The sequence below is a fragment of the Kwoniella shandongensis genome, chromosome 7 (genome assembly GCF_008629635.2).
Source record: "Kwoniella shandongensis chromosome 7, complete sequence".
Classification (NCBI taxonomy): Eukaryota; Fungi; Basidiomycota; class Tremellomycetes; order Tremellales; family Cryptococcaceae; genus Kwoniella; species Kwoniella shandongensis.
Window position 1 is genome coordinate 1295342 of NC_089293.1, and position 22144 is coordinate 1317485.

Genomic DNA, 22144 nt, shown 5'->3' on the forward strand with positions numbered 1-22144 from the left:
GGAGAAGATCATCTATAAGTTACGATTGGGCTCATCGCTCGCTACAAAACGACGACTGAATGTCCAAAGTGGAGGTTGTCCACCCAAATTTGCCACCCATCCCGCCCTTTGCCTAGCTAATCAACCTTTGCCAATGAGGCTCGATGCCATGCATTTCCATGCTTAGATATAGGGCTTTCATGTGATCCTGCAGAACAGTCGCTATCTACTCATGCAATGTTCGGTCCGATACCCAGGTATGTTTTACTAATACAACCATTATTTGCTTTCTTCCAAATCATAATCTCCCTTGAAGCTCTTGAAATCTTTTCCTCGCTTCTCTCCTCTTCTCCTGCCTCGTCCTCTGTCTTTCTAACCTCAACGAATTCTGATCCGCGCCCCCTGCATCTATCTCTTCGAGTGTCGGACGACGAAATGACGGCTGTGCCAGGCCAGCGGAGGTTGCCGTATCTCTCCTCTCTGATATTGACAATGAGAATGCCAATTGATCGGCATCGACATCCACCTCGCCAGTCAGACCTTCTGGTAATACACCATCTGGTACGCCGGGGAAAGTCTTCGTCAATCTTGGTCCTCTTTCCTTGTTGCAGCTGCATTTTGTACGGCCTATCGTTACTTCGAGCTGATCGCCAGGATGTTCGCCCGGTATTTGAGCAAGTGCCCCGAAAAGATCCATTGATGTAGCAGAGTCCATCCGTTCGCGTTTCGAGTCTGACTGTGATTGTGAGTTCGAGTGGGGACACCCGCTGCGGTAAATATTCTCCTTTTCGAGACCGTATTCATGGGCTCCCTCCTCTGCGTCGTTGCTGTTTATGTCGACGAGCGACGGGACGAAGTCAAGATCTTCAATGTTTTCCTCCTGTTCGCAAACCACATGTTAGCTGGAGTCCTCTCAATCGACTCTCCGGTCCAGAAAGGGGAGTAGAAAGGTATTGGAACAGAGTTAGAGATACTCACCTGATCAGAGGGGGAAGACTTCCTAGCCAATCGACGTGCCTTCCATGCTGCTTTCAGTCCCTATGTCACCAAATAATTAGTGATTGTCTCAATTAAACGTCAGACCACAGACTCACTCGGACGAGACACGGGTCCACAGCGATAGCCAGCTGTGTGTGAGAGGGCTTCATTAGCATCATTGTCCCTACGTGTTGTCACTGTGACTACTCACAAGGGCGTAAAACATGCCCCGTCCACCGTACAAGAAGTCGTAGAAGCAGTACACCCCAAATACGTAATTCGTACCCACGCCACCTCTGTTCGACACATACAGATCTCCAACTGCGAGAGTCACATTGTATCAGCTCCATATTCCTGTCTACTCGCGACTTCATTTTCGACCCGTCTACTTACTGGTCATGATCAAGTTGACTGCTATCAACATGATAGGATAGAATGATACTCTGATTGCTATCGACAAGAACTTATCCGAGAGCGAATTCTTCGAAATTGTCTTTGTCTCATTCTCTTGTCTATGTTTCCTTATCTGCTTGATGACGCTATATCTCGACAAAAATGAGGGTCGCTTATCTTCCACCTGTTCGTGTTCATGTTCCGAGTCGTGAGAGTGATAAAGTTCATCATCATCGGTCGACGAGGGTGTTGACAGTTCCAAATCTGTCGGCGAATTATTCGCGGTCTGGGTCGGCCTTCTTCTAAAAGGGGCGAACCATGTAGGCTGTTCGACGACAAGTTTGTTCAGGTCGTGACCTTGCATCAAAGCACGTGTAGTTGCTTGACCTTGTCGGAAGAGGACTGTGAGGACCTGTATAGAATTACAATACCGAAGCAATCAGTCAATTGTTCTTCTCCAGTTTGGACAGAAGCCATGATTTTGGCAATGGTACAGTACTCACTGCAATGACACAGATCGCCGATATAAAGCAGGTCAAAAGTTCCCAGATGTACTGCGTTCACGATCAGCTCTGATACTACGGGGGCATCCCGATTCAAGCAGAACTCACGATCCCAAACAGAAGATGCTTCACTCGTTCGCTGATCACATCTATTTTCCCAGAATCAGCAACACGTTCATGATCATAGCTCTGCTGACAATTATTGTGAGTCGACTCACTCGTCGCTATCCAGCTATATAAAGAGCAGATAGTCAGTTTTCGTTGTTAGTCCAAGCTGATCCAGCGGAAGACTGGACTTACCAAGTACGAAGCTCTTCGTCCCAGCCAAAACTTCCCAATGCTGCTGGTGTGATTGGGATAGCATATCCAAGCACGATTGAACCTATGATATACCATTTCTCCAACCCTAAGCGGAAATGCGGGTCAGCAAAGCGTCCGGCTTCCTAATAGACGTGATTGGCCCGAAAATGCTTCAATCAATCATCAACTCACTCCGTTGTATCGGATCGATACCAAAACAGATCGTAAGCATCAGATTAATGGCGATGCAGGTACAGAGAAAGTTGGCGCTGTATGAGGACATGTTAGAGTCAGTACTGGCTCTCGTGTCTTGTCAAGTCGAGTATCACCACTTACATGCCCATGGTTCCGACTAGGAAGTATACGCCTGGTGTGCACCATGTAGGACCTAATCGATGTCCAACTTCGAACATGCTCGGCTATGGCGATCAAGGAGAAGACTATCAGCTCCACATGTTCGTAATGAGAGTCTGATTTGATAGCGTAGCGTCTTGACAGTGACCCAAAGACAGTCTAACGATTCTGGGGTCCTGGTTCGAGGAGGGAAAGGAAGACCAAGCAAGACTCACTGTGACGTTGAGAAAGAGAAAGAGTGTCGAATACCAAATCTCAAAAAACATATTACACAACAACAATCTGAATGATACTCTATCGATGATATATCGACAAGATTTGTACGACCATATCCATCCAGCGGAGGTGATCACGAACGAGCACAAAAGTAGAGAGGTGATTGATCCTGCACAGGCGATGAAGTCTGTGACCTACAGTATGTGTAACACGAGATGTTAGCTGTTTGCTTCGGAAGGTGCACTCCACTCGACCTAACCTACATAGAGTTGTCGATCTGACATCCCATAATGGGATAGCTCTTTGGTTTGAGATATACGGTGGTCCATGATTGCGTGCGTGCGTGTGTGTGTGCTTTATGTTCTATCCACTTCGCCTCCTCCCTCACAAAGCGATGCTTCGACACTCCGATGGCAGTGGTGCGAAAAGTCGTACTGAACTAATTGGGTCGACTGTTGTAGGTCGAGAGTGTGTAGATTACTGGCATTACCGATGTTGTTTATAGTCAATACACGTTAGGTACTACAGAACATGATCAACTGATCACAGGTAATGTTGAAGGTGTCAATATTGTAATGATCATTCACTCCTCCTCGTGCAGAACTGTCAAAAGTCTTCCAGGCGGTTCTAATCAACATTGCTTCCAATTCACGTTCATACTACATCAGTAGTGCCCTCTCGATGCAGACAAAGCTTTTTCTTACATTACCACCCCAACTCGGCTTATCCGACAACCATATTCCAGCAAAACGCAAATCCAGTGAATTTTACCCTATCAACGTTATGTTCAAGCTCACCAGACGGACGATACAATGGATGAGTCTCACAATTGAATGAAGAACCGAACTGAACTGAACTGAACTGAATTGAAAACAAATCTAACCCATAACACAGGGTATTCGACGATGAAAAGGAAACCTTATCTCTCCATGTGACGAAATGGCTTTACCAACCCATTCACCGACAGCACCGTCATCGAAGCGAAAGTCAATACTTTTAACGATAGTTTTCCCCTCTCTCTCTCATACCTGTGATGAGCAAGGGAGTTCAATTCGTTCCTGATGATGTCTAGACTCCTTCAGTATGAGTACCGTATTCAATAGGATCAGGCATGACGAGATCTGAGGTTTGAGAACATGTCCAAAAGCCTTAAGGTTTGACAAAAGTAGCAGACAGGCGGTAAAAGTTACTCGTACCGAAACGAGAGCAAGGGTTTCGTTTCGCTTGATCGACAGGCACGAACCCGTGGCGTGCATGGGTTACGTTACCGTGTACTCATACTGTAAATTAACTTGTAGACGATCGCTAGTCAGTTGTTGTCGATTGCTATTTTCTGCTTGGTATACAGCAAATCTGAAGTGGTGTTGAACTGGCTGCATGTTCGGAATTTCTACTCTCGCGTTCGAGTACGAATACTGATGATACATCACAACATAACTTGAACTTCATCAAACAACTTTTGCGTCTCCCTCTGGATCTCATATCTTGATGAACTCCTCTTATGCATCTTTGGTCTCTGAGGAGACGTGAGGACGATCCCACCTTCTGACGCTCTTCTCACTCCAGGGCGCTGCGGACTCGATCGCTGCCACTCATCTCTGGGTATGAGGACGGGCGAAGCGAGATTTTGCTCAGGAGATTGGTTGGTGATTTGCGGTCCACTTAAGTACGAGTTTGATGTTGTTATGTCGCCACTACCGAACCCGACGGTGGGTCCAAAAGTCGTTTGACGCACCAACATCGGAAATGGTTCTCTTTCCTCGGCTTTCGGTGCTGCACAATCGTACAATGACCCAGATCTACTCCTGAGAACCTCTGGGATACTCTGTCTCCTCAGATGAGGCATCAACACAGACGTCGACGACGAAGATCCATTTCGAGGCGTATGAATGTGGAATTTGTCCAACGAGCTTGTACGTCGTAGATCACTACCTTCGAATGTGGCTGTTGAGCTGCGAGTGCACTCGGGGTAAGAGAAGCGTTTGTGATTCTTTAATGAGGAGAGGTCGTTTCCCGATTGGTAGAGGGAAGTCTGGGATGAGTGGAAGTGATATTTGAGAGTTGGACTGATAGCGAGCTCGATCTCATTCGGAGACACATGGGATGGTTGCCAGTTCATCAAGTTCCTATTTCGTTCCTATGATCAAGAACAGCTCAGCCCATTTGCCATACGGCTCTCCATCTAACTCACTTTTTGTTCCACTTCGTTAACAGCAGTTCGTTTTCGCGCTTCGAAAGCCGCTTTGAACCCCTTAACAGTCGGGCCTCTGTCAATCAGCTTCACACAGTATCGCTACTGCTTTTGTCCTCATGGGAATGGGAAAACAGATCGACTTACTCGGAACAAACAAGGATCCACAAATATACCCAAAGAGGCGAATACGATCCCCCGTCCGCCATACAGAAAATCGTAAACCACGAACAGAACGAACGAAGTTCGGGATTGAATGCCGCCGGTATGCGCAAGATACATGTCGCCAGCTACATCTCGTTCATATCAGCGGATCATTATCATTGTGCCTTATCCTACCATTGGACAGGTGATGCAGTTCATTGAACTTACCTGTTAGCAGACCATTTACAATGATCAAAGCGACCGGATACATTGATATCCTTAATGCAATCCTAAACAATCGATCTTGTAATCGACGTGGAGATTCCACCTTTACATCTCGTTTCGCGAAAAGTGCTTTCCGACAAAGAGTGAACGACTTTCTGCCACTCGATTCCACCGGATATTGTGATTTGCTGATAGACTCCAGAGCTGAACTTGTCGGGATCGTCTCCAAACCGGACTCTGTATCTGGGTGACTTTGATTGACGAATTGCGCTACGTCGAGAGTCTCTTGTAAGGCGCAATTGAGGGTGTTGCCGCCTAATAGAGCTTGGGTGGTCGCGCGTCCATGACGGAATAGCTTGATAAGTGTCTACGTTGATAACAGATGGAGTCATGGGTCGGTCAGTTGTGCGGTTTTTCAGGTCGACATCAGGTCACTCACGGCCACTATCGCCCCTGTCGCAACGATACAAGATAGACCTTGCCAGATGTACTGACACCGTGAGGCTTGTCAATCGCCATATAAGGAAAGAGCCCAGTACACATACAAGATCAATCAGGAGCAGCTTGAATCGTTCATCTTTGTCGGCTGAAATCAAACCAAAGTTAGTTCTCTCCTTGCTACACAAACTACCACCTGTGATCAACCTACTGGCTGTGAAGTAGCTTCCGAGTGACAAGCAGGTTAGTCAATCGCCTGAACAAAGTAGTGTTCGGACCTGCTCACCATACACCGAGGCTTTTGTCTTCTCCAAAATGACCAAGAACGGCTGGTACGATCGGTACTCCCATCCCCAAGACAATCGACACGCCCACATACCACTTTTCGAGGCCTGCGACATACGTTCGCGTCAGCTATGCTATAGGCTTCAGAACGCCCTGAGCTCTACGGCACACACAGCCTTCCGGCCAAGTTGGTGGCCATTGAACTTACCGAGGGCGATTGGGTTGGATTGGAAGCATATCGTCATCATGAGGTTGATGGCGATACACGTGCAAAGGTAGTTGACACTGCGGACCACATAGATTAGCTATCGCAGACGTGGCGCGATTAGTCAACCGCTGATGTCAACGTCGATGGACTCACACGCCCATGCTACCCAACATGAAATACACTCCTACCACACATCCTTTCGTCTTGGCAATCCTCAACACAAACGAAGGCTACAGATACTCGTAATAATCAGCACCTTCGCCTCACCTTAGCATCGAACTGGCAGCCTAAGCCGCTGGTGGTGGCTGAGATGAGGGACTCACACTTGCATCTAAGACGATATACACCACGTCATAAATCACTTCGAATGCCATTGACCACAATAGGAGTTTGAACGAGATCCGATCGATCTTGGGTCTCGCAGAATGATGTGAGTAAATCCATAATGATGATGAGAGGATGAACAGCGCCAAGACGAGAGAGACAATAGTAGCGCGTGTGGAAGAGGCGTTAACACTCTGTCATGTGCATCCGCAAGATGGTCAGCTTTCCACACAAGGATTAGAGGTGTCTATGTAGAACACGTACCAGGATCTTGTCTGGAGTAACATCATATGTCATGATGGATAATCATCGAGTCTTCAGTCGACATCGGCTTGGAGGTCAGAACGGAGGGGTCTAACAGCCAGTGTGTCGAGCCCGGACGATCCCCTATGTAGGTCGATTATCACGGATGTACCGTGAGCATCGCAAAACCTTTATGTGCTAGTACATGCAGCAGGCCCATTGATGCGGGGAGCAGGATACAGAACGGATGCATGTTAAGATGGCATCGCATCATCGACGAGATGGCTGCTAGCCATTTATCAATCTGAGTGGAAAGTGAAGAGAAGGTCAAAACTTCAACCATGTCTCGAACTATATCGATGGCAATTTACTTGTCCCACAACTACGATCACCCTATGACCCGGTTTTCGGTCTTTCGAGCTTAACTGTGCATGTACCATTGTGCCAAGACAGCATTTCCCATCTTATCGTCTATGCATTGATCTGATCCTATATCATTGACTAATCCCCAACGTCTAAACATTTCATGTTTTCTCCAAGCCCAGTCGTACCGTACTCATCTAAACGTCTGATTCGATCTTACAGTTTAGTGTCCACATCATCAAAATGTCATTGCTATTTCGTTCGACACCTACTCACTCTCCCATTACATCTCTACGCTCTCTCAGTCTGAGCATCTATGTGTTTCTCCCTCTTCTTCTCCATCGCCTCCACCAAACCATCTATCATCTCCTCGACCTCCTCATCATATCTCCTCAACCACTCTTCATCGCCCTTCACTCTCTCCTCACTCGACACTATCAACTCTCTCGGCAAGTCGACCTGTAACCCCTTCTCTACCAAAATCATCTTACATCCTCCTCCTAGAACAACTTTGAGTTGTTCATGTGCTTTCGACCCGCCGTGTCCTCCCAGTGTCGCAATAGCTACTGGAAGTCCATTCCATTCATTGAACAAGTGATCAAAGGCATTTTTCAACGGCGCAGGATATCCCCAATTGTATTGAGGAGAGAGGACGATAAGTCCATCCCAGCCCAAAACGGTTTTGGACCACTTTCTAATCGATTCGTCGGAATAAGCTTCGGGTAAGGAGGAGAGAGGATGAGAAGCGGGGATATAATCTTCGATTATGAGGGGTAGTGGATGACCAGACGATTGGGAGAGATGGATACGTTCAATCGTCATTTGAGGATGGGAGGAATTGATTCGGGATAAGAGGTATTCACTTATGCCGAAGGTGTTAGAATGTTGACGTGTAGACCCGAGGATCAATCCCACTTTGGAGGACATGTCCAGCGAACAGCTGGTGGTTTTTCGTAGGAAGGGAGATTTAATGTCCTGTGAAAACAATGTTGAACACGATGACTGAGTATGAGAGGAGTGCACGCTTGGTCAGGTCCACAAGACGCTGGTGCCGAACGTCTGGCCCACAATATATATATATGTGAATGGGATGGGTTGTGACTTCGGTGTCGGCCAGATCATCAAGATGTGGACATCGGCCGAGTAAGTCACTGGTACGCCGACGCACTAATCTCGGCGTCCGAGGCTATAAATAACCTGGAAATCTCCGAGGCGATAAGTTAACCCACTTGCCGCAATCAATATTCCGAAAATAGAATCGTATGCAAGGCTCTTCGGATGTGGTTACTTAGTGATGTGCTGAGTGAGAGACTTCACTGAAGGATCAATCACTGACGACTGGCCAGATGGTAATACATGATACTCTACACAAGATGCAATCTGTCTACTGTTGATCCACTGGTGACGCGAACCCGCCCATCCGCTCTATGCTACGCCCACGCCCACGCCCACACCCACGCTCACTTGCGTCCAGTGATCGCAGCCAGCTCAATCTTCTTCAACATGCTCTTCAAACTCTTTCCACCCTTCTGACAATTTTCAGCCAACCACGATTCGAACTCTCGTCTGATATCGACGAGTCGATCTGTGATGGGCAGTTCGTTTCCTGGACTGAGAAGTGCATCGAAGAGTGAATTCCATAGGGCAGATTGCCAATACTGCAGATACAAAATCAAGTTAGCGATCTGCTCAGGAGTTTTGAATACAATGGGTTGTCTTCCAGACTCACTCGTTTCAGAGGCATGTCAATCTTCTCCTTGCCATCAACCGACTCAGTGCCCATATACTTTCCAAACAACATACAATACGCCACTCCTGCCAATCCGAAGTAGTCGGTCTGGTACGACCAACTTCTATTCTCTCTCATCTCTTTGCAATCCCTCTCATCCGTCTTCCAATCCACCACGAACTGCTGTTTCTCCCCTGCCGGATAAAGACTGAGATCGATCGCTCGACCGAAATCGATCAATTTCACACCCTTATATGACCAGCCGTTGTCACCTGACGGATCGTAGTTCGCTGACCAGGAAGAAGGGTTCGGCAGATCGTCGAGTCGGACAAGACAGTTATCGATTTTCAGGTCGCCGTGGATGAAACCAGATCGATGTAATCCTTCGACAAGTTTGAGCAATTCGATAGTGAAGAAGATTGCGAGAAGCTCGTCAACCGCCGATGGACCGCCAGCAACGGAAGGAGCGATACCCATAGTTGTTGCTTTGTTGACAATGTCGAGCAGTGTACCTTGGTGAGAGTAGTCAAGTGCCAGGAAAGATTCGTCCTGGAAGGCGTAAAGGTTTCGAGCTTGGACGATAGAAGATCGAAGCGCTGTATCGATCTTCCGGTTGATCCGATCGAGAATTACAGCTTCCCAAACGCTACATGGCTGTTCGACTTTGACAGCCACAAGCGAGTTGTCCTTCTCTTCATCGTCCTCATCATCGCTGTCGGCGTCATCTTGCGCCTGTCGTGCCTCCACGTCAACGGCAAGGAAGACTGCACCGAACCCGCCTTCGCCTATCTTGTCTCGGATCTCGAACATCTTCCCCTGGAGATCAAGCGAACACGTGTCATCTCCACCGGCAATCGAGTTTCGAGAGCTGGTGCTCGCTCGTCTGACCTTTGATCGAGCATGCTTCTGCAGACCTCCTAATCGGTTAGACGCAATGTTTCGGTAGTCCATGAAACCGGAAAGCGACGACAAAGGAGGATCGATTGAGGCGAGCAGTGTAGCGACAACTTCGATGTCGGCAGGATTGCAAGGATTTGGTAAAGCGCCAGCTGCAGGTTGCGAGGCAGTAACAAAGGCGTCAGTGTCCGGCTCCACCGAGCCTTCTCCAGCCGTATGCATGGTATCCATATCGGTTCCTTCCACCAGTCTCATAGTGTGCATTGAACCAGAGTGATCGCGGTCGGTGTTGTGGATCGTGAAACCTTCAGGAAGCTGGAAGCCTCCTTCGACATCACCTGAATAAAGGTCGTCGTCTGGGCTACCTGATTTGTCAAAGTCGACGGGGATGAATGCCGATTGCTCTCTTTCCCGCTCTTGCACGTCGGCGCTCACTGAGCTTGACAACGGAGCCGATCTCGAACTTGACGCCAAGAATGCGTTGCCCTCCTCGAGTTCTGATTCGGTCTCTGGAATACTGAATTGTCGAGAAGAACCTGTCATAGATAATCGTGCGTTTGTCATATTGGTGTATTCGCAAGTTCGTTCGGTAATCGGTGTCATTGTGTTGATCTGGAACCTCCTCATACCTCTTGGCTGTTCCTGGTCCTCCTCCACGTCGTTCAAGTGGACTTCGGCGACATCTTCAGCAACTTCATGGATCAATGAAGCGTCCTCGTCACTTTCTGGCACTTCCTGGATGACTTCGGTTGTGCCTCGTCTCAATGGAACATGTCGAGCAGGGACTGGCGTTGCGAAAACGTTGTTTGACGTTGCTGGTTGTTGTCGGCTTTGGGCAGAAGCAGAGGTTTCGGCAAACGCAGGAGGAGGGGGAGGGGCATTTCCCTCTTCGGTGAAGATCCCGAAAGCACGCGGCTTTGACGTGCTCGCTGCCAGGGGTGTTCGACTGGCTAACGGAGTCTTCGCAGGTGTGTCGCTGAAAATGTTGAATTTGCCTGCTTTGCTGGCCGATGGTGGAACAGCGTTCTCGTCGCTAAACACCGCTGGACGCGACGCATTCTCGTCACTGAAAACAGGCGGTGCGATGCTTTCTTCCGGAATAGTGGCCGGGGTGAAAAGTCGATTTTGCGAGACATATCCTGGCGCAGGTGTAGGTGTGGGTGGAACAAAGCCGCCTGGAGTAGCGAGCATGGAGATCGTACCGGTACGGGTGGGCAAGGGAGTGGGAGCGGTCTGGATAGGTTCGTCCTCCTCGTCTGATGAGCTTTCGTCCGAGTCGCTCTCAGCGTCTCTAACTTTTCCGCCGTGAATCGTCTGATCGAACATCCTCATGACTTCGAGCTCAGCCAGTTTGGTATTGACGGTTGGAGAGGGAGGTTTCTGCTTCTTCTCTTCCTTCTTGGGCGTCGAAGCTGGGCAAGTAACATCAGCAACACCATCCGGGCTTTCAGAAGCAGCGCACTCACACCCAGGCTTGTGCCAAGCCATTTCCCACTCCTTAACTTCGCCTTTCCACTCTTTGCCGATTAGTCCTCGCTGCCTAGCTCGAACTTCCTCGAAACTCCACTCATCGTTCCCCTTGAACACATTGTTCCAATCAAACATCCTCCTTTCTACCTTGCCCGCATTCGATCGAACTTCCGGTCCATCTGTAGGACACTCCCATGGTTTCATGACGAAATGGGCCGCTGGCTTACTGGCCTTTGGAGGTTTACGAGCCGAAGGAGGTGCAGGGAGGGACGGAATATCGGTTGAAAGCGCCGACGTATCATAATGACGAAGAGGGTCAGATTTGAGCAGTTCTGCTTCTGTAGGTGGTTGTTGTCTGATGCGAGAGAAGACTTCATCGGCAGCGCGTACCGCGTCATTTTGAGACTGAAAATCGGTGTCAGCGATGATTTACCCCTTTGATACGGAAGGACTTACCACGTCTTTGAAGACCTCAACTTTCGGTGTTCGAGGAGCGACTCTCCCTCTCGCGGCACTTTGAGGTAAGGTCTCGCCTTTCCATGGACCTGCTTCGACGGTGTTTTCTTTCCTTCTTCCATCTCTAGTCCCGAAATCTGCCCATTCTCCAGGTGCAGATTCCTCTGCAGATCTCCCTCCGTCATCCGTGAATATTTCCATCTTCGATCCGTTACTCTTGCTCGATAATCGCAAAGATGGAGCCAGTTGGGTAGCACCAGCCACTGATGTCGAGGCGGCAGCTACTTGCCCCAGAACAGAACGACCGGGTGTACGAACTGCCATTGAAGCAACTGTCATAGGGTCATCATCTGGGACGACGCCAGAGGGAGGCGCCATTATTCGCTCGAGGAATTGCTTGTGTCTCGTTTTCAGTCGGTCTACCGGTGCAGCCTTTCGAGCTACACCAATCCGGTAGATCTCGTCTGCCTTCTTCCGTCTACCCAAATATAAGCAAATTGATGCACTAAAAACGAGCAGAAGTAACTCACCTTCCTAGTCCTTCCAGAGCGGCAGCCCACTCTTCATAAAATACCGAGTGTTTGGTCCCAATATCTCTTGATTCCAAGAACGCCCAGATCTCCTCACGTCTCTCAATCTGACGAGCATACATCACCCAGAGCTTGAGATACCTCACATCTTGAGTATACCTCGCGTCGTTGACGAACCGTCTTGTGGTAGTTTCGAGGAGTGGTAGAAGATGGGAATCGGACGAAGGGTGATGTTGAACTACGAACAAAATATACCTGAACAACCCCAACGATATTTATCAGCTGTGTTTGCATACCAACGTTGTGACACTGCACTTACTTGTTGTAGACGTCCAAAACATCTTGTACTCCATCAATCATATCTTCTCCTTCCTTATCTCTCCTCTCAGCCTCTTCTATGTCTTTTCTGTGTCTCTCATGTCCCTCTTGCACGACCTTGTCAACCGCTGAAGGCTCTTTGAACACGCTCGAGAGGGTCGCCGCTGATCTACCAGATGCGAGCGGTCTTATATTCTCCTTCTGCGATTCGATGAGCGCAAAATCCGTCGTCGGAGCAGTGGCTGCTGTGGGAGAAGGAGGTCTCTGCACGGGCGAGAACAGGGACTCCATAATGCAACGCGGTTGTTCGTGTCTTGAGGAAACTTGGTTGGATATCGAAGAAAGGAAAATCAAAATCAGTCGCTTTTGTTGACGCGTCTTTGATCTCTGGGTGGTTGTTTGTTTGGCTCGGAAGCTTATCACTGAGACCGGAGATTGAATGACGTGGATATATCATGATATATCGTTTGCTACTCTTCCCCGACGTCATCACGGTGTCCCACCTCCACAATGCACGACCACCACCACTAGCTTGTCAAACAGATTGATGAACATGATGATATCCATATTGATGGGGACGATGATCATGTCTCCTTTCTCCTTCTATTGTCCATTGTAATCTTTCTCTCTTTCGGATTCATCACCAATACAATCAACATGGCTAGAGACAAACCATTCTACATGCAAGAGGAGGAAGACGGAGCAATGGTCTTGCCTGCTGAGGAGGATGACCCTAATGTACCTAAGGACGAGAGTAAGAAGGACAAGGAGAAACGTGAGGAAGCAGAGAAGAAAGCTGGAGTTCGACGTATCAAAGTTGGTAAAGTGGAAGTGGATCCAAACATCGGTATGTGTCCAGTCTCCCAGCCCCGAGACTCACCTCATCAATGTACGAGCTGACGTTATCCTGCGTAGACTATGCCAATTTTTCGTCTGATGGACCTGGACTGGACTCTCGAGCTGTGCTCGATGAAATGGGAATGATCAACATCTGGGTCGATCTCAAGAAGCCACTGCCAGATCTGCCTTCAGACTACGCTAGACCTGTCAAGGAATACGCCGTCGATACACAAACCAGTTCGACCTGTCCGCCACTGAACATCGTCATCTTCATCACAGGTTCGAGAGGTAAGCTGAAGTCGGCTGCATTTCCGTGGATAAGTGATAGCTGACGAAACTCATAGGTGATGTTCAACCGTATCTGTCCCTCGCCCTTCATCTGATCGAATCCAACAACCATCGGGTACGAATCGCAACTCATCCAGACTTCAAGGATTTTGTGATAAAGGCCAATCGTCGACTGAAGGGCAAGAAAGGCAAGGACGGTCAAACGCTCGAAGGTCATATCGAGTTCTTCGACGTTGGAGGAGATCCGAAAGAGCTCATGGCGTACATGGTCAAGAGTGAGCAGTTGGTATCCACATATCGTCGATCTCCCTTGCTGATCAAATGCCTATCGTGTCTCAGACCCCGGACTGCTGCCAGGTATGGCATCTCTGACCAATGGCGATATCGCATCGAAACGAACTATGACTGCCCAACTTCTCGAAGGGTTTCACAAATCTGTCTTCTCTCCCGATCCAGTGACTGGACGAGCATTTGCAGCCGATGCAATTATCAGTAATCCACCTGCTTTTGCCCATGTACACATCGCAGAAGCACTAGGATTACCTTTGTTGATGACGTTCAGTGAGTGTCAAGGATTCCCACTGTTCCCTTCCCGGTGGATGGATAGCTGATGCATGTCATTTTAGCAATGCCCTGGTCACCGACGACAGCCTTCAACCATCCTCTCGTCAATATCAAGCAAAGTAGCGCAGAGAAGGGCCTCACCAACTACCTCAGTTTCGCTCTGGCAGAGATGTTGTGAGTGGCTCTTCGCCGACCAAATACGAGTATCCATCGGTCAAGCTGATACATCACATTAGACAATGGCAAGGACTAGGTGACGTGATCAACGACTTCAGAGATAAAAAGCTATATTTGGAACCACTTTCAATGGGTTCAGGTCCCTCGGTTACCGACCGACTCAAAGTGCCATGGACGTACTGCTGGAGTGACGCTCTTATTGACAAACCGAAGGACTGGCAAGAACACATTGGTGAGTTGGGCTCAAAAGAGGAATTTATAGTGCATCAAGCTGAGCCATGTGCCAGATATATCCGGGTTCTACTTCCTATCTGGGGACGACGATTTCGTACCCGAACCAGAGTTGGAAAAGTTCCTCGCAGACGGACCAGCACCTGTATACATAGGGTTCGTTTCCCCTTTTCATAAAGTGTCTCCGGCATATATACTAACATGGGGGACGTAGATTCGGATCTGTCGTGGTCGAGGATGCAACAGCAATGACCAGTGAGTCAGCCGCTACTTGTGTCCTCCCCTTGCTGACAGCCCTCGCAGAGACTATATTCGAAGCAGTAGAGGCAGCTGGTGTGCGAGCTTTGGTCAGCGCTGGATGGGGAGGACTGGGTGGCTGTGATGTTCCGGACAGTGTCTTCATCCTCACAGGTAAGGTTTCGAAGGTCGTGACGGCCAGGTGTCAGCTGACAGCTTTTAGGTAACGTACCCCATGATTGGCTGTTCGCCGAGGACAGAGTAGCAGCTGTATGCCATCATGGAGGTATGTCGCTTTGACAGGGAGAGTCGTAACGAGCTGACTATCGTTACAGGTGCTGGTACGACCGCTATTGGATTGAGAAACGGCCTACCTACTATCGTCGTTCCATTCTTTGGAGACCAAGCGTGAGTGACCACCGTAGCAGATTAAGTGGACTAGTCTTAACTCTACCCTAGGTTCTGGGGCAACATGATACACAAGGCTGGTGCTGGTCCGCCTCCGATCCCTCAAAAGACTTTGACCGCAGAAAATCTTGCGGACGCAATCAAATACGCCGTTGGGGCTCCCGCAAAGACTGCAGCTCAGACGATGGCAGACAAGATCAGATCAGAGTCGGGAGAGCAGAAAGGCGTTGACTCTTTCCATAGACATCTGCCGCTGTTGAATATGAGGTGGGTCCAATCAAGCTTCTCCAGCGCCATCTGATGGGTTTTGTGAACAGGTGTGATGTGGACACCACGAAAGTGGCAATCTGGTGGTCCGATGATCTGTCTATGAGGCTGAGTGGAGCAGTGGCGGCCGTCATGGTGGAACAGAAGAAATTGGATTGGAAGTCGTTGGAGCCTCACAGGGCCAAAGAGTATGATTCACGAAGATCAGTGTCGGATCCTCTGACCGGTGGTGCTTCGGCAATCCTGTCAACCGTTACCAACTACTACTCAGGTATCGCTCAGATCTTTTACAACCCGGTGAGTTGCCCCTCGAGAATCGCAGTGAGATGGGGACAACACTGATACATCGAGTCGATGCAGCCTAAAGGTATCATCAACACCGCTACAGCCATTCCTCGAGGTAAGTGTATACCTCTCCTTTACAGCCACACATGCTGACACAGTCATGTAGGGATGATGAACATCATCAACTCGGTGTCTGAAGGAATGGATAATATCCCCCGCTTAATCGGATCTTCTTCGCGAACTCGTGGCGGCGTGGACGATCTCAACAGCGGCGTCAAGGAAGGCGCGAAAGGGGTATTTTATGGGTATTGGGACGGCATCACTGGGCTGGTCACTGAACCACTGGAAGGGGCCAAGAAAGAGGTGAGCTATTGTGACGAATGATGCCAACAGAGCTGACATCCCGCAGGGCCTTCTGGGCGCGATCAAAGGGATGGGTCGAAGCTGTAAGTGAAGCTGACTAGTAGTTCAAGCACACAAACCGATAACCTTGTTGTAGACGTGAACGTCACCGCGAAACCTGCGGCTGGTGAGTGAAATCGTGCTCTGCTTGCCTCAGACCACTCATTTGATTCCACTTAGGTATCGTTGGAGCACTGTCCCTTCCCATCCGCGGCGCAATGAAAGAGATCCGAACGAAATTCTCCGCTCCACAAGAAGTTGTTTTCCGAGAGCCCCGTCAGATCCTAAGTCGGGAAGCTGCGAAATGTCTTTCCGAAGACGAGAAACACAAATTGTCACAGCGCTTCGCCGAGATGACGACGAACGACAAAGTTAAGGCGAGAAAGGAGAAGTTGAAGGAGCGAGCAAAGAGGGTCATGCAGGGCGATGAAGGTGGTTTGGACGAAGACGGTGATACGGAGGGCAACGTCCAACCGCAGGAGGAAGAAGTGACTAGTGTCAAAGTGGGACAGATTTCGGCCAAAGGTGCTGGGGTAGAGTTGGAAGAGAAGAAAGACGACGTCAAGGATGTCAAGCAGGATGAGGAGGGAGTGAAGAGCGGAGGAGACAAGGAGGACGAGGGAAGCAGTGATGAGGATCGTGAGATGACGGCGGAAGAACGGAAAGGGTATGAGAAGGCGTTACGTGAGATGCGGAAGAAAGAGGGGAAGTAAGCGTGCTATCTAGGTGGATTCGAAATCAGTTACACAGTCAATGAACGGAGGATCGCACCACGATGTAAATACCTGTACAGTATGCATGCTAGGAAATCGGAGTGCTGTGTGAGAATCACCATTGCTCACAACGTAGAGTTGATGCTTGCTGGTATTTGTCATCCTCGAGTACTGCAATGCCACGCGGTGATCAAAGTTAAGCTTAAGTTGTGAACATGTGTTTGTATACTATGGCTTCCGGATCCCTGTCCTGTCGTCTCGTTGCCTCTCTTCTTTCCCTCCCTTCTACGGCAACATAGTTTGTGCATGACTCGCCACTTGTGATAATCCCACACATTCCCAATCCGCATACATGGTACTGACCTATCCAACACCAACAACTACAAAGTATACTTGTCCTGGGATTGTGGTTGATGGCCACAATTGCGATCTCGGGACTCCCCTTTAGTACAGTTTGCGTCTTCGTGGAAGTATCGATTAGAGCGATTTTACTGTCAGATTATCAATTCCATCCTCCCGTACCTGATCAGCTTGTACGATACAATACAGAGGGAATAGCTGTTTCTTTGGGATTAATGGACTGGGCACCCGAGATTCACATTTCACATTTTCCCGAAATGTAGAACACCTCTATTCTGATTAGAGGGTTCGTCAGTTTCTAATCTTGGGGTTTAGAAACGTAATGTTTCGTCCGAAGATTCTTTCAAGTGGCCCCACAGTAACTTTGTATAAAATCGAGGAAGACATCAGGAGCTCATCGTCATTAGATGAGATCTGGGGGCAGCCCGGCGAAGAGGTGATTGAGTCCCGCGAAATGGCAACTGTCTTTTTGCAAACTGCACGCACAAATTTCACCCAACTAAGTGTATGAGCGCTGCGCTACCCCTTCGCAATAGCTGCTTTGTGTGGAGGATGTCTTCCACGCTTCGATACACAATATCGCGGGAGAGTAAGGACACGCACTGCTCGTCATGCACCGCTTAACGTTATCTATTGTATCGCTGACTTTCCGCACAGGTCCCGGAGAATAAGCTTAAAGTTGCGCCGTCGCTTCTTCTCGCGGTTCCGAGATCGCTTCAGCGATATGGGGTCTCCATGCATCACACCGTGCCGCGGTTGCTATGACCTCTTGAACCGCACGACTCAATCAACTTTGTATTCTTCATTTATAACATATACTGACAGCTCACCGTCTACCTTTGTGCTGTACTGTAGTAATCACGATCGCACTCCTAACGACACTCGATGATGTCCGCTTCACACGACGTCGCTCCGCCTCCGTACGAGGCTAGCGCCAGTCAACCTCCTGCTCCTCTTGCAGCTAGCACTACCGCTACCACACCATCTCCGCATTACTTTCCAGAACGATCCCAGACTCAACTATCCACTCTTTCCATCAATGATAATGAAAGTGAGTTTTCCTTCCAATTAAACTTCTCACCAGCCTAACACTAGCTGATGGACATTGAATAATACAGGTTCATCAGCGTTTACAAGTACCGGACCGGGACTAGCCGCAAGGTCGTCCTGGTCGTCAACGGGCGATGTGGACGTATGGATAGATCTCAAAGCGACATTACCAGATCTAGGAGTTGACTATGCGCCGTCTGTGAAAGAGTATGCTGTTGATACCAACCCAGAAGGAGAGATACCTATTCTGAATATCGTAATGTTCGTGATCGGGAACGGTGGTAAGTCACCTATGATTAAACCACCCAAGTCTCAAGCTTGATCCATCCTTTTTGTCCGTTTTGACTAAGACTAACGAAACGTTGCATATCCGTAGATGAGATCCAGCTGTACATCACCCTAGCTTTAGAGCTCATCATTCGACATTCTCACCGAGTCCGAATTGCAACACAAGAAATCCACAAGGGTGCCATTGAACGTGCGAGAGTTCAATCGCTCTCCGGAAAAGTGGGGAAGGATGGTCAACCGCTCGAGGACAAGTTGCATATTCACGATATTTATGCTCCGCCAGGATCAAGTCTAGCAGAATGGAGGAAACGTGAGTTAAATCTAGCACCTTTCTGCCCCCGGGACAGGTTTATCTCCCCTTCTCATATCGCGGAGGGCCCGAACTGATAAGTGTATCTTTGACCTAAACAGAGCCCGAAATCCTCGAGCCCATATTCCGAAGTTTCTACAAATCCACTTATTGGCAAGACCAAGATTCCGGCACACCCTTCGCAGCGGACCTGATCATAGCAGCGCCTTCGTGCCTTGCTCATATCCACACCGCCGAGCTGTTGGGTCTCCCTCTCCATATTGTCGCGGGTGAGTCGTGATCTGTTGCGAGCTACAGTATCTAGCGGCTCATATATAGGAACGAATAGGAACACCTTGGTCTCCGACGACTGCGTTCTCCCATCCGTGTACTGCGGTCCACAGTTCAAATGCCGAGCAGCACTTAACTTCCTATCTCAGCTACGCCCTATTTGAGAATCTGTCAGTAATCAGCTCACTTTTTCCAGTGTCACATCACTGATGATCTAAACGGTAGTGTTTGGAAGTCTCTAGGGAATGCTATTAGCGACTTTCGTTCACGCACCCTTGGTCTTCCTCCGTCCGACGACATCATTGGACCTGGTCTTTTGGACAGACTGAAGATTCCCTTCACGTACACCTGGAGCTCTCTGACGGTCACCACACCGGCAGACTGGAAGCAGCACATAGGTGAGCACCCAACTGCACTCCAGATTGGGACTTAACTAACGCATAGACTCATGCGTTAGATGTGACTGGTTTCTTGAGTCGCGATGAGGGATCATATCGACCCGACGACGAGTTGCTGTTATTCCTGAAAGAGGGCTCACCTCCGATCTATGTAAAGTAAGCTCTGTATCGTATCTTTCCTCATTCAGTACGATCACTAATGCCCTCACCTCATTTAGACTGGATCTCCCTGACCGTTTCGATAGTGGAGAGGAGATATTCGGTAAGCAATCCCACTGCGACTGTACAAGTCTGGTACTTGACTTCGAACATCATCCTCAGGTGCTATCGTAGGTGGTCTGAGAAAGATGGGCTCGAGAGTCATAGTCTCAGGCAAAGGCGCGGGCTCTTTCAGAGGCACTCCAGAGATCTTCGTCATAGCTGGTAAGTTCTGTTTCGAACTTGTCTTGCAGATTGTAGGTTGATCGGCCAACCAGAGGGCGGAGAACCACCCCTCGAGTATCTGTTGGCGGAGACCAGGGTAGCTGCTATATGTCACGATGGCGGTGAGTAATGGACCGCTCGACTGCCTTAGATACGTAGTCTCAAATGGTTGACCAATGAACAGGTGCCCATGTTTCCTCTACGGCGCTGAGATATGGAGTTCCGTCCATTCTTATACGCACCAACTGCTTGAACAGGTACGAGTCGATCAACTTGATTGCGTTTGGTGGCGAGTCCCCACTGACGTAGCATGACAGTTTCTGGGGCGACCGTCTGGTGGAACTCGGAGTCGCATCGCGACCTATACCCATAGACTTGGTCAGCATAGAACAAATCAGCTCGGTCTTAGATGAGGTGTACTCTCCCAGCGTTCGAGAGGCAGCTAGATCAATCAGTAATCATCTGCGGTCGGAGAACGGGGGAGAAGAGGCTGTAAAGTCAATCCACAGACATCTGCCTCTTCAAAACATGCGGTAAGTGCCCATTTTCACCCCTAAGTCAGAACGGTCGAATTGACCTTCGTGGACAACAGATGTGATATCGTACCTTCTCAGGTCGCATTGTGGTATCATCCCGAGTACTCTCTTCGACTATCGGGCGTGGCCGCGGCCGTTCTATCCGAAGCAGGAAAAGTGGACTTCCAGGGGCTTGAACTGAACCGTATGTCGCTTTTCCGCTCCACTCGTACGGAATGGTTACGTGCTGACTCCAGTCTGTTGTAGGACCACGAGAGTTCCCCGTTTCATTGGCAGATTCAGATCCTATCGTCGGAGGTGTTCAGGCGTTCTTTGTGGCACTTACCAAATCAGTCACGAGCGTTACGCATATGTTTAGTAACCCTGTAAGTAAACCAGACGGTGTGGCTCACGATTGATGTTTACCATCGTTCTTAACAGGCTCCTCAACGCGTGGTCGATATACCTTCACAGCAACCAAGTGAGTAGGAAGCAAGTCCAAGACTTTGTCCCGACTCATACTGATCGTCAAATTGTGCAGCACGCGTCTCGCAAGTACACAACTCCAAAGGCGGCTGGACATGGAATTACGAGCGTGGCACTCGCGAAAGGATGCCGATCACCGATATGAAATCTGGTATGAGGGAAGCGGGACAAGAGGCATGGACAGGGGTGAAAGATGGGATGAGGGGGGTGGTGATGGAGCCTTGGAGAGGGTTGCAGCGGGCGGTGAGTAGCTGACATCCACGTCCAAGTCGACAACCTGCTGACGGTGCGAGTCCTCCCTCCAGGGTCCCATCGGCGGAGCAGTCGGAATCATCCATGGTAGTAAGTTCGCCGATCCTTGATTCTCTGTTCACTATGGTTGCTAACACCCCTGGACTTGCTCTTTCCAGCCGTCGGACTCGTTGGTCATTCACTCTCAGGCGGCGTTCGAGCCCTTACAGCTGGGCTTGAAGGCGCTGCCAGCGAAGCTCGGAACCGTTCAAATTCCACAACTCCATCAGAACGAACGACCGTTTTCCAGGCTTCATCGCCTGCTGATGTCCTTCGTTCGTCCCGAGCTAAAATCAGCCAAGAGTCACTCAAGCAACTAGGTGTGACGGAGGGTGATAAAGCGAGAATATTGGCGGAATGGAAAGTTCAAAAATCGCCAGAGAAGGTCGAGGCGAGAAGGATGAGACAGAGATTGATGGTTCAAGGAGAATCAAGTGGACCAAACGGCGGGAGTGGGGCAGTCGTCTTGGGCCAAAATCAGAAGTTCACAGCAATGAGTGTAGGATCAAGTGCAACTTCGAGTGCAACTGGCGGCAGTACGAGTGGTAGTGGGAAATGGTGGAAAGGAAAGGGTAAAGGGAAGGGCAAAGAAAGAGCAGATTCTGGCGCGTCAACGCCGTCGTATCGAGGAGAGTCGGGAGTCAGCGCCAAGGAGCAAGAGGTGGAATCTGAGAGGAATAAGGCGACGAAGTATGATGGGGGTCAATAATTGCTAGTACCTAGATGAGGCTTGGCAGCTTGATCAGGATATCGATCGATTGTGACATTCTTGTAGCAGTAAGGCGGATAAGGTAGTC

At 49.2% G+C, this 22144-nt stretch overlaps 6 protein-coding genes across 6 annotated transcripts; 2 read left to right on the top strand and 4 right to left on the bottom strand.

Moving 5' to 3' along the window:
* Positions 1–277: 277 nt before the first annotated feature.
* CI109_104352 (uncharacterized protein) lies at positions 278–2566 on the bottom strand (the record flags this gene model as incomplete). The annotated part of the gene is made up of 11 exons (XM_032005403.1): positions 278–859; positions 958–1017; positions 1074–1106; positions 1169–1278; positions 1351–1762; positions 1854–1904; positions 1962–2002; positions 2072–2085; positions 2154–2259; positions 2346–2422; positions 2490–2566. The coding sequence occupies 11 exons, from the start codon at positions 2564–2566 to the stop codon at positions 278–280; spliced, it is 1563 nt and encodes a 520-aa protein (XP_031860364.1).
* A 1583-nt stretch (positions 2567–4149) lies between these two features.
* On the bottom strand, positions 4150–6835 carry CI109_104353 (uncharacterized protein; the record flags this gene model as incomplete). The annotated part of the gene is made up of 11 exons (XM_065967481.1): positions 4150–4860; positions 4915–4974; positions 5062–5204; positions 5287–5650; positions 5723–5773; positions 5829–5928; positions 6008–6113; positions 6215–6291; positions 6368–6444; positions 6538–6732; positions 6803–6835. The coding sequence occupies 11 exons, from the start codon at positions 6833–6835 to the stop codon at positions 4150–4152; spliced, it is 1917 nt and encodes a 638-aa protein (XP_065823553.1).
* A 600-nt stretch (positions 6836–7435) lies between these two features.
* Positions 7436–8071, bottom strand: CI109_104354 (uncharacterized protein; the record flags this gene model as incomplete). Its single annotated transcript, XM_032005401.1, has 1 exon — positions 7436–8071. The coding sequence occupies one exon, from the start codon at positions 8069–8071 to the stop codon at positions 7436–7438; it is 636 nt and encodes a 211-aa protein (XP_031860362.1).
* Positions 8072–8604: 533 nt separating this feature from the next.
* On the bottom strand, positions 8605–12835 carry CI109_104355 (uncharacterized protein; the record flags this gene model as incomplete). Its single annotated transcript, XM_032005400.1, has 6 exons — positions 8605–8802; positions 8874–11182; positions 11237–11645; positions 11697–12174; positions 12227–12481; positions 12546–12835. The coding sequence occupies 6 exons, from the start codon at positions 12833–12835 to the stop codon at positions 8605–8607; spliced, it is 3939 nt and encodes a 1312-aa protein (XP_031860361.1).
* A 366-nt stretch (positions 12836–13201) lies between these two features.
* Positions 13202–16956, top strand: CI109_104356 (uncharacterized protein; the record flags this gene model as incomplete). Its single annotated transcript, XM_065967482.1, has 19 exons — positions 13202–13391; positions 13460–13672; positions 13729–13947; positions 14012–14233; positions 14299–14410; positions 14473–14645; positions 14701–14800; positions 14859–14899; positions 14948–15055; positions 15105–15167; positions 15217–15289; positions 15341–15556; positions 15607–15853; positions 15917–15956; positions 16008–16204; positions 16251–16287; positions 16341–16370; positions 16424–16693; positions 16769–16956. 19 exons carry the CDS (start codon positions 13202–13204, stop codon positions 16954–16956), a joined length of 2739 nt encoding a protein of 912 aa, XP_065823554.1.
* A 1245-nt stretch (positions 16957–18201) lies between these two features.
* On the top strand, positions 18202–22056 carry CI109_104357 (uncharacterized protein; the record flags this gene model as incomplete). Its single annotated transcript, XM_032005398.2, has 18 exons — positions 18202–18367; positions 18435–18647; positions 18743–18964; positions 19066–19233; positions 19293–19404; positions 19460–19632; positions 19692–19788; positions 19851–19894; positions 19954–20055; positions 20109–20177; positions 20240–20312; positions 20373–20588; positions 20648–20775; positions 20838–20956; positions 21012–21051; positions 21112–21299; positions 21362–21398; positions 21467–22056. The coding sequence occupies 18 exons, from the start codon at positions 18202–18204 to the stop codon at positions 22054–22056; spliced, it is 2757 nt and encodes a 918-aa protein (XP_031860359.2).
* Between the last annotated feature and the right edge of the window lie 88 nt (positions 22057–22144).